A 12365-nucleotide genomic window follows, 5' to 3' on the forward strand; every position below is an offset into this window, starting at 1 on the left:
ATTGTAGTTGTTTGTTTGAAGGGTTTTTGGGTAGGACGGGACAGCTGGATACGTCCATTTTTCTATACAGAGCACACCTCTGCTCTCTCGATCCATTCACTTCCCTCCTGTCCTCCCTTTCTTTACTTTTCCGCTCACCAGTTCTTTCACACTCGTAGCCTTTCCCTCTTTTTGTCTCCCTTTTCTCCTGCTGTCACCGCCTCATTTATTTGACTGTATCCCTTCTTGGTCTCCTACAGTGTTAGAAGCCCTGAAGTCTTTTACAACCATTGAATTCAAGGCCTTGTTATAGAGGTCTTATGTCTTCTCACAGGTTTTTAGCTTTCATTTTCAAGATTTTCTTTTGTGGAAATTGGTCTTAAAATTTCCCTCCCTTCCCTTAAAGTGGGAATCCTGATTTCTATGGATGTAAATGTTTTCAGTCTTCACTTCTTCTTCGTCTTCTTCGTCTTCTTCCCTATACAGTCAATTATCGAAGTAGGTTTTGGGATGTTATACAGGTTTCAGTTTGACATTTTCTCTGTTAATACCATACCACCTTTATTTATAAGGCACTTTAAAATAAACCAGGGTTCACGCTAGAGCAGGGCAATATGACCAAAAGTATTTATCACGACATACATTTGAAAATTTGCGATAACGATATAATTGACACGAGACAAAATACTTTACAACTCCACAACTTTATTAGTGCAAAAAAAAAAAAATCAATCTATTTTTACTTAAACAAGCGGCTGTTTTTTGCATTAAAGTTATATAAAAATTTAACAGTGCAAATGCAAATTCCTTGCTGACAGTTTAACCAAAAGGCATTTCCAGTGGAAATTGGCCGACATATCCTCAGCATGACCATGTAGAATATCCACAAAACTTAAAAAGAGGTTAAGCACACACAATACGGTAATATTATGTTGAAGCACAGTACGTATCACTCCACGAGGCTCCGCCTACGATAGCTGTAATGCTCCGACAATCCATCAAGCGGTGCGGCTTCGTAGCTTAGCAAAGTCATACTGAAACATTTGACAGATTTTCGAGTGCCGTGTACATAAAATCGTTTCGAGGTCAGTAAACACAACCAGAATTCATACATAAGGCACACGGGATTATAAGGGGCACTGTTGATTTTCAGAAAAATCAAAGGATTGATTTTAAGTGTGCCGTATTTTCCAAACAACACGGTAATAACGACGGCCCGCTAGCATGCGCTACCAAAAATGTGCTTTGTTGTGTATCTGAGGGACGAAAGCTAAACCAGTTCCACACCACTGAAGTTGCAGCAAACCAGTTCTGGTTCATCCGTTTCATTCAACGATCCACTTTCGCCCTTCTTATTCTCCGTCGCCGCCATGCTTTTTCCGCCATGTGCGTATGTAAACAAAGGCACTGCGCGTGCGCCTTTTACCCATATTCTATCGCAATATTTCATTTTCTTATCGTTGCCCAACATTATACCGGTATTACTGTGAATGGTGTGATATGGCCCAGCCCTAGTTCACACAGTGCTGTACATATACAAATACCATAAACAGAAAATAAAATCAAACATGTTAAAAATAGAGAATTAGGAAAAAGTAGAGTCATTAAGAGATTTAAAAACAAATAAAATAACTTCAAAATTATCCTAAAATGTACAGGTAGCCGGTGGAGTGAAATAAAATGGGGATAATGTGCTCAGACTTTTTTGTGCCAGTTAAAAGACGCTCTGCAGCATTTTGCACAACCTGCAGATGCCTAATGGACACATCACTAACACCCCAATAAAGTGCGTTACAGTAATCCAGCCTAGATGTAACAAAGGCATGGATTACCGTGTCAAAAAGCAGCCTTGATAAAATAGGTTTTATTTTGGCTAACTGCCTCAAATGAAAAAGGCTACATCTTACAACAGCCCTGACCTGGCTTTCAAGTTTAAGATCCGCATCAATTTTAACTCCCAGATTAGTAATGTTCAGTTGAACGTACTGCGCCAAAGAACCAAGATCCATAGTAGTGTCTCAGAAGTGTCACCGAAAATCCTCACTTCTATTTTTTGCTCATCAAAGCCACCCAGACCTTTATTTCACCAAGACATCTGAACAGGGAGTCTGCTGTTAAACCATTTATCTTTTTAAGAGGAAAATAAATCTGGGACTCATTGGCATAACAATGGAAAGAAATCCCATGTTTCCTGAAGATAGATCCAAGGGGGGCGTAAAACTGAACCCTGTGGACGCCACATTGAAGAGAAGCAGCAGAGGATAGAAAGTTACAAATCAACAAACGTTGGCGTGAGCTGGATAGATTTCCAACACTCTCCATCACCATCAAACTCCAAATAGTGGTATAGCTTTGAGAAGAAAGCTGCTCACTGCTCCAGCAGACATCCAGCGAAGTTGTTCCCCTGGCACATGATCAGACGTCACCAAAGATCTTATACTCTGGGCCTCTTTTGTTTACATTTTAAGTTTGACTTGTTTTATTAGATATGACGCTGTCAAGGGAAAACAAGGAAAGCGATAAGACAATAACAAGGAACACAGTTCATCAGCTGGTGGTTTCAAGTGTGGGTCCTCATTATCAAGCTTCTTCCTGGCAGCGTCACTCTTTCACTCAAAACAGTATTTGTCCATTCATTCGTCCATCCATCTTCTGTCAAACACCCTGTTAGCAAGTTCTTCCTTTTCACTGTGGCTAAGCACTTGCTCATAGTATCTTCAGATGATACTTGTATATATGGATCAAAAGCAGACAACAATTGGATGCATGCATTTGCACTTTAGGTGCAAATAGAAAATTTATTTATTAATGAATCCAGCCATCCGCTGTGCAAATGTGCATCAAACCTCCATCTTTTCAAAAGACATTGACCTTTACATTTTTAGCTGAAAGTAGGTTTGGAGAATCGTTTAGCGTGCGACTACAAGACGGTAATAAGTACCTCATGTTCGGTATGCTACCTCAGCTTTCACCGTTTTCCCTTTGAACTTGTTTCAAGTCTTCTCTTTGCATATGCAGGCTGCTTCCTTATAAACATATCGAGTGAATCGTTGTTTAAAATGTAAAATATATTCAGCTAATTACATATGGGAACTGCTGCATTTTAGATTCCTTTTGAAGGAAATGGTTAGTGTTCGTTTGAAGGCTGTGACTCTCCATCACCCCATAACCCCTCGCCGCACACGCATGAGTGTGCAGACGCACACACACATTGTGCAGAGTGTGCTCTCAGGTTAGATGACCCCTGTTTTTGCGCTGGAGCACATTCTCAGGCCCCCACAGACCATGTGAATCTGTGGGACAGGGGGGCTTTGGGTGAAGTGGGAATCAGTAGATATGAGAGAAGTGAGGAAGTAGGAGGTGGGTTCACATCAAAAGACAAACAGTTTCTCTCTCTTGCGCTCTCTCTCTCTCTCATACACGCACACACACACGCCATCTTACTCATAGTACTCTCCATTTGTCCACATTTTCATTGGAGTGTTTGGTTGGTGTGAATGGGACACATCAAAGCTCAGGCTTCTCTCGTCTTTTGAGTTTTAATTCACACATGTACATAACACACACGCACACACACACACACACACACACACACACACACACACACACACACACACACACACACACACACACACACACACGGGTGTCCTGTCAGAGGTGTGGTTGTTTGAACCACTGGCGGGCAGATGAAAGCATGAGCCCCCTTTTTTCCCTGATGTCATCGCTCTCTCTCTCGCTCTCTCTGTAGCTCTGTGTCTCTTCCTCTCTCTCTCTCTCACTGCTAGCAGGTCAAAGTGACCCTCTCTCACTACAGAGAGCCGCAGTACAATCGGTAGACCTTTGAGCTATGTTTGAATTCCCATTCATCTTTCCCTCTGTCTCTCATTCTCTGCATCCCAAAAAGACGCATAAAAGATCAGAGACGCGAATAAAACGAGGTTGTTGCTCTGCTGATAATGAAGGAAGTAGTTAGCAGCTGAAACTATTAATAGTTACTCTGGACATTTTTTTAAAAGTAGCCTTTGAGAGGATTACAGTATTTCTGCTATTGTGGAAAAGAAATAGGCTAAACAGCTGAGAAATGTAACGTCTAGCATAATATGCTTAATAGTTTTTTGTATGATCTTATCAGTCTCTCACATTATTGTGGAGGGACTTTTGAATTGCTTTTAGATTTGGTAATGCGCATGGGATCATTGGCCTCTTTGATGACCCAGTTTGGGCCAGGCTGTAGCTGTCAGGCAGATTACCTCACATCTGTCCAATGAGGTTTTTGTGATGCTATGCTTTGTTTGGTTTTTACCAGATATTGTGCTGTGCATTATGGTCAAACTTTGGTCTCATCTTTCCAAAGGGCATTGTTCCAGAAGTGGTTTGTTCAGATGTAACTTTGCAAGCCTAAGCGGTGCTGCCATGCTCTTCCTTTCTTTTTCTTTTTTTTTCTTTTTTTTTTTTTAGAGAGAAGAGGCTTCCTCCTGGCAACTCTTCCAAACAAGCCATACTTGTTTGGTCTTTTGGTCTTATTATGCTGTCATGAACTTTAACATACATCTTAGACTCTACAGGCCTCAGTTAGTATCTGTTGGGGTTTTTTTCCAGTTTCTCTGAGCATTGCACGGTCTGAACATGGGGTGAATTTGCTTCTACTCCTGGGAAAATTGTGGGTTAACACACACTTGTATGCCTGAATGCCAAATCAGCAAACTAATAAAACCTCTGCTTTTATTAGAGGTGTGCACAATTTCTACTTCCATAGGAATTAAGTTGGTAAGTAAATGTAAATCATCAGCAACAGCCTTTTTCACATGATTTCACTTTCTTTTTCACATGATTATGATTTTTTTCTTGTACCTTCAAATAATAAAATATAGAATATTTGCCAATGTCATTTTTTTTGTTTATTTTTAATAGACCTATAAGATAAATTCAGTATAAATGGGTGGTTGTGATGTTAAATGCATCTGAAACAACGGTATTTGTTGAACTTATAAAAGTTAGTGGATGCAACTCTGTTTCTGTGAGTATAGGTTGTGCGGGGTGGGTCGGAGGGGGCCACTAATTGGCTACACCCCTGCTATGAGCCCAGACTGTTGTTTTGCCTATTGCCTATTTTGTTCAACAGCACCTATAAATGGATTAAATTTGTAATAATACAAGAGAGGAAAGATGCAAATCCCCATGCTAGAGAGGCTAATTAAAACCTCAAATCAATATGAATTTTATTTTTTACTAAGTAATCAGTTATTCCACTAGAGATTTTGTTTTTTAATACTTCAGTTAAAATAAGCATAATTAGTGTCTTTTCATCTGCCACCTGCTAGCTACACCACCTGGTTCTCAAACTGTGAGCCGGACCCGGCTGGTGGGCATAGAGCCACTGCCAGAGGAAAAATATAGAGTGAAACTAAGCTGGATGAACGCTATTAATGTAGAGAAAGTAAACAAACAAGTTTGCAGATGGAGTCATGCGGACCTTTATTTCACTAAATGCTTTTTTCCATTAAGGATGGATAAAATGGTTTGGGTGTGGTGGGGTTGAACTTTTTCTTGTGTCCTGCAGGCAACAAAAGTTGCAGGTTTTTAACACATACACTCGCTGCAGGTATTTTAACAAATTTCTATTTCTAAGTGAAATAGAAACACACTTACCTACACCGGTTGGATGGTTGTAAAGCCTTTCAAACTGTTATCGCTCTGGTCTACATGAAACTCTTCCACATAACCATCCTAGGTGGACAGTTTGTTTGGGATCACCCTTCTTTCTTCTTCATAATAACCAAAAAGTACAAATGTACTTTGTAGTTTGGGTGGAAATTAGCTGAGATTTTGCAGCTTTGTAATGTACAAACACTTCAAACACACACAAACAGTAGCTATAAAAAGAAGCTGCAGTTGTGCCGCTGGGTGGTATTCGTTCGGCCTGGATTTAGATGCTTCACAGTGATGAAAATATGCATCCTTGTTAAAGATATTGACCACAATCATGCTCCAATCTGCCCACTGAAACTGCTGACAAAAGTGCCTAATGGGAGAATGAGTTGACTGTCAAGGATGAAATAGTGCTGCTATTTCTATGTATTGAAATTGTAATTTATATAATTACTTTTATAAAGTCCTTACATATTTATGTATAGTCACTAGTGTGTTATTACAGTTTATTTACATGATATATACTTCTAAACCCACAGTGTCTATACTTTACATTCACTAAGTGTCCACTTTGTATTGGCTTGGATAAGAATCGCAGGTATATCTATATATAAATACTTGCTTAGACTTGATTTACTTTTTATGACAGTAAATATTCTTAAAAACACAACTTCCTAAAAGTCCAACCTTAGTTTGAGTGAGTAATGTGACGTAAAGCATACATATTTCTCATTGCTCCCAGAACACAGAAGTGCCACCTGTCCTTACTTTGATCTCTCTGCTCTTTGGTAAGAATTCCTGCAGTGTGTATGTTTTGCAGTTGTCTTGCTGCAGTTTCGAGGTTTGGAAGAGGCACAGATCAGCATCAGATTTATACGGATGGTGTTATTTGATATTTGTCATCTTCTGTAGTCCACATTGCCTTTGCTGTTGACTTTGCTTTTTGTTTAATTGAGCAAAGGACACTACAGAGTGCCCCCGCTGCTGTAGAGGTCCTTTCGCCACCGTGTGACCAGTCAGCGTGGGTGTGTTCTCTTCTTTTACTCATGATATAGAATTTGAGGTTAGGTTAAAGGTTGTTATTCGGTTTGCAAATGTTTTCAGGCTACATACATATCTGTCTTTGTTCCTCTGGTCCCAACAGCAGCACACCAAATTTGAGACCACAGTTGGCCAGAAAGCTGATCTGGTGGTCAGCCGTTTCCTCGAAGTGACATAGTGTTTCTCTGATTGTTAACCATCCCCTCAGCCTGCTGGCTGCCAACCAGCGGATTGTGGTTTTTTGGAAAGAGCATTGACCAAAACAGCAGCATGAGCTCATTGCTGTAATAAGCCTAACTAGAAGTGAGTTACACATATGTATTCAATTGTTAGCCCTTCAGTAAGATAAGACTTTATCGTTGTCTTTTGTCGAGGATTGTATCCTTGCACAGTGGTTTTGATTAAAGAAAAACAAATGCACATTGTTTAAACTTTATAAATTCTTAAAAATGGATGCTGATTTAGAATTAGAGATATGAATTAGAGACACAGCGGACAGGAAGTAAGACAGGCAAATCACGTCTGACGGTGCTTTGACTCATGTTGAGGTCATACATGTGACAGATGGAAAATCACTTTGTAAGGTTTACTCACATTTTTAATTAAAGGCAAAAGGATTGACATCCAGGGACTGCACTGGCCACTCGCTTATAGGCTCACTTATAGGAAGCTTTTCTTCCGTAGTTCAGATCTTTGTGAGCTTTGGTACATCGTCCCACAGGATACAGCGTTGTACAGAGTTGTTCACGATTCTCTTTTATCCGTTACTAATCTCTTTGATTCACAGTGACAAAGTTTAGCATTTCATCACATTCAAAGCATAAAAAAATTAAGAATTTGAAAATGTTAGAACTTTCCACCTACCGTCAGGCCGCATTATTCTTCTTATCTGTCATATATACACTTACATATTACATATGGCAAGAATTTTTAAATATTGAGGTCGGCATATGTGTAATTAATCCCACTGAGCAATAACCCAGGTCTCAGACTTGCTCTAAACACTGGGTTTCAGACGGTTTTGTTTTTTTATGTTTGGCTCTGTGTGATGTCAGAGAGAGTGGATATCCTCTTCTCTGACTTGCTCTTTAAATAATAGCCAATCAGAAGAAAGCTGGCTTAAAGGTAGGGAGAAGAAAACTTAAGCAATAAATGAACTGAATAGTAAAATATATTTTAAAAAAAAGATTATTTTGATCTCAGAATCAAAGCTTCTAGTGGAGTACTAGCTGGGCCTGGTTTTCCATTCTTTTTGTGAGTGAAGCTCCCAAATTAATATGTTTTTTATTTTGGTTAGATAAAGAAGGAGCTCAGCTCTGAATGCTGATTGAACCATTGTCTGCCTTTTTTCAGATTATTGTCTGTGATAGTTGTCTTTATTGTCTGCCATCATCTGCGCTTGTTTGATCTTACTCTTCTCTTTCACGCAGTCCCTTCTTTCCTCTCATCTCTCAATAGCTTTTTACTTATTATGTCTTTGTTTTCCTGTTTTCCTCTCATTCAGCCTGCGCTTCTTGTGTTAAAGCAGAGCTGACAAACACGCTGACACATGTCCCTCTTCCACTGTTTTTCCTTTTCTTTTTTCCGTAGCTTCCTAAGCCTGTGTTTTCCTAGATAACAATCTTCAGGATCTTTTCTTCTGTGCCTCTCCTCATTTGCTGTTTTCCTCCAGGCTCTGTGTCCGCTAAGATGGTGCGATAAGAGACACCTGTTGAACTGCTTCAGCGCTCAACTGTTTGGGTGCGCGTGATCAGAGAGCAGGGCCGGGTGTTTGGGTGAAGAATGAACTTTAAAGAGCCTGGAAGACAAAGCAGAGTGTGGAAGCTATCAGGCTGAATAGAGCAGAGAATCTGTTGGTCTTTTAGGTCTGCAGAGCTCCTTGTAAATGGAGTCTGCTGTGTTGTGGCTACTGGGAGAACCAGGATTCTGTTATCTAGGGATTACCTCAAATCAGTGAGGTGAAGATTTTGGATAGAAGATGCACTAAATGGGAACTATCAGGATCATCTTTCTGAAGAATGCATGTGTGGTTTCAGGAGTTTCTGTGTTGCAGTGGAGATCAGCACAGGCTCCCTCAGCCAAAAACAAGAGGGATATTGTTGCTGTAGTGCATACTACATTAGGCTCTGTGGATACGCTTAAAGATATTTCACTACAACGTAAATATAGTTTAAAATACCAAATGTATTAAACGTTTCAAGATGAAATTCTTCTATTAAAAGCAGTAAAAGGCACAGGAACCAAACTAGTGTGTATGAAGTTTTTACAAAGCTGAGCAAACATACAGAGAAGAAGTTTTCATCATCATTCCACACACATTTGTGAACACCATCAGTGGCTTTATACTTGTTTTGAAAAGTCACTGGAAAGCATGATAAAAAGCACCCATTATACCCACTGTGGCATAAATATGGAGGCAGTCTCTCTGAAAGCTGCTCGCAGTGTTTATTCAAAATGTGACAAACGGTTGTGTAATGAGTGAAAGAGTGAAAGTCTGGCTCAAGAGCTTGTTTATTTGCGTACCTCCAAACACAGGCACTGCATGAACTTTGCATGAACAACTATTTCAGTTTTGCTAGCCCCACCCTACAATGTCTGTCCACACACACAGCTACACACACACACCCACTTTGTTATGCCCTAGTCACACTAAAGAAAACGGTGGTTGTGGACCACAGCACGACCCAAGTTATAATGACGGTGTGCAATCAGCTTCTGATCTGGATGCCTTTTGAACGATTGGTTTGAAGCCAAGGGCCAGGTCTGCGATCACTCGCAGGCAGCTGTTGTCTTCAGAGTGGCTTTGGTTTGTCAAGATAACACAACCTCAAAACATCACAACATCAAAATGTCAGAATAAAAAACATAAAAAAGGAACAAGTTCATGAACTGTGTCTAAGGTCCACTTCACTGTGACATCATATTATTTATTATTTTGCAAGAAAAACATTTGACCATTATGTAACCATAATTCAGGGATGGATAAGAGATTGTGACCATATTTCACATTTGGTTAAACCGAGTGACACTGATCTTTGGTCCTCACCCATTAATTGCTTTCAAGGTATTCACTACATATACTATGAGTGAACAGGCATGGATATAAGCCTGCCTGGTTGTCAGAGGTATAAAACCTGCAAGGTGATAATTTAAGTTTGATTATCTGTGTTTCCTGATCCAATGGATTACCTTATCGGGGTCAGAGCATCTTGTCAAATAGAGGCTATCTTGTTTATTATCTACAGGTTTACTTGGCTGGATTAGCATGGCATTTAGTGTGGGGCAATAAACCGATACATATTAACACCAACCAATTTGCATTACAGCCTTTGTGCTCTCTCTCAGGGCTCGTCTTTGTCTGCTTCAGTGCACTTTTAACACCAAGTGTGTGCAATACTAATTAGCCCATGATAACAAATACAGCTACAGATATGGATCTCTTTAGTGAAGCTGCAATTTGATGATATGTGAGTCAGAGACAATAAAAAAACACTTTTGGATTAAAATGTTTTGGGACTGAAAAGCAAATTGTGTGACTTTGAGTTGTCCTGATAGCATTCAGACACACTAAAGTACCAAATTTGAAGGCACACATATACTCATCAATGACTTCCTCCTCAGGTTGTCAGCGTCCCATTGGTCTGTCCAGAGGAAAGGCGAAGGTTTGTTACTATAGTGGCTGGTACTACTGCCAAAGCTGCCATCAGGACAACTCTTTCCTCATCCCAGCACGCCTGCTGCACAACTGGGACACCAGCAAGCACAAGGTATGAAAGCATACACACAGAAATATGAAAGAAAAAACAAATTTTTAATGCAGAATCATTAGAGGAGGGGCTTTGGGGCTTAAAAAGCCTTGTCATGTTTTAGCTTATAGTATACTGTAAGACTACTGTTAAAGATCTGCAGGTTTCCAGTAAGTACTGGAGAAAAATTGATCCTATCACATCTGTACGCTAAATATTAAGCTACTGCCAGAAAGCGTGGTCTTAGATTTGTGTTCAATATGGGATTATTTTTCAACTAGCCAACCATACTTCTTTTACTGACTCCAGCCCCCCACATTATTAGCAATTAATAGAAAAAGCAGAAAATGGCTACTGTAGCTCTGGGCGGGGGGTAAATAAAATTAGCCACCCAGGTTTTATCTTGTTCTATCTTGTCAAGCATTAAAGTCTGAGCTCAGGATTATCCCTCATATGTCAGTGGTCTTTGATGCAGTCATTTTAATGTAAACTTTTCCAGGTGTCCAAACAGGCCAAGGAGTTCCTGGAGTTTGTGTATGAAGAGCCACTGCTGGACATCCAGCAGCTTAACCCCTGTCTGTATGAACACTGTGAGCCTCTGAGCACAGTCCTGCGTCTCCGTCAGCAGCTCCAGTCACTGCGGGCCTACCTGTTCAGCTGCCGAGCAACCGTTGCTGAGGACCTCAGACGAAGGTATGAACGCTGTGGGACTGAGATGCATTTCTGTAGCCCAGCAGTTATTTACTTTATGTGAGCAGTAATGAGGAGGTACGCAAATATTTTACAAATTGAAATGTCTCGTGCTGATTGACCTGAAGAATTTTGCAAGAAAATTAAATTCATGTAATGTCTCTTAAATGCAAGTACAAGCTGATACCCCGACCCAGCCTTAACTCTTCACCCCTTGAAAGCCGACTAAGAGAAAGCCTTGAAGCCTTTTTCTGAACTGAGTGGTTTCTGTCATTTTTAAGGCCAGCTTATAGAAAAAAATGACTGGCTGTGAATCAGAAGTTAGTGAGGGTGGTCTCTCCCCGGAAAAGCCTGGAAACTACTCTAATGTAATATATCCTGAGTTGTCAAAACTCATCATTATGAGAACTGGGGAGGTGGTCAAATGTCATGTTTATGGAGGAAAGAGCTAAGTTGTTTGAACTAACCGAGAAGCTTATCAAGTTATATGGCTAAATGTAAAGGAAGGAGGAAAACATGAGACAAAACACGATCCTTTAAGGAAGCTCTGCTCAGATGAATATGCAGAGATTATTTAAAAATAAATGTTCCACATCAGAAACCTTAATAATGCTTTATGACTGACTGTTATTTTCTCCTTGCGTGACGTGCACATGCTCATATGTGTGTGTCTGAGTCCATATGTATATATTATCATAACTTTTATCTGCATGCATTCCTTTGTGTGTGTGTATAGACTGTTTATACATTAAAGACATGTGTCTGTGTGTGTATATGTCGATGTGTGTGATGGTCAGGGGGGACGACTGTTTATGTGAGTGGGATCACACACTGAAAGCCTTGTCTGTGCAGTGATGGATGCTCCTTGCCCCGGTCTGGTTCACTAACAGAGCATTCCTAATGGAGAAGCAGCACATAGATTTGTCATACTTTAATGTTGGCAACAAATAAGATGAAAGTCTATAAAAATATTTACATGTGGAGATGAAATGCATGATTCATCAGTTGGTTAGTGGGCAGAAAAACACTGAAATATGCATTCGGATCATTGATTAAGTGAGCTATAAATAGTTTTGCATTTAAAATCAAGAGGAAATTGTAATATGACTTATATTTTAATAGGGCAATTTAAATAGTGATCAACCCAAGTCTGCGTTTTCTTATAGTTTCCTAGCTGATTATTTAGAGCAGAAACTAGATTTGATGGATGCTACAGTCACCATAATGCAATGTAAGCCTAACATTCATATAAATCTGTTT

General features: G+C 39.9%; 1 protein-coding gene across 2 annotated transcripts in view; it reads left to right on the forward strand.

Moving 5' to 3' along the window:
• The window catches only part of plekhm3 (pleckstrin homology domain containing M3), a 49530-nt gene that overhangs the window by 15338 nt on the left and 21827 nt on the right, over positions 1–12365 (forward strand). For both annotated transcript variants that reach the window (XM_086266806.1, XM_086266805.1), the window contains exons 4-5: positions 10291–10436; positions 10915–11108. In XM_086266806.1, coding sequence (XP_086122932.1) covers positions 10291–10436; positions 10915–11108 — 340 coding nt within the window. The remainder of the gene's footprint in view (positions 1–10290; positions 10437–10914; positions 11109–12365) is intronic.

The sequence above is a fragment of the Aulonocara sp. 'chitande type north' Nkhata Bay genome, linkage group LG16 (assembly GCF_057382095.1).
Source record: "Aulonocara sp. 'chitande type north' Nkhata Bay isolate Kocher_YH1m ecotype deep benthic linkage group LG16, A_spYH_male_GT1.1, whole genome shotgun sequence".
Lineage (NCBI taxonomy): Eukaryota > Metazoa > Chordata > Actinopteri > Cichliformes > Cichlidae > Aulonocara > Aulonocara sp. 'chitande type north' Nkhata Bay.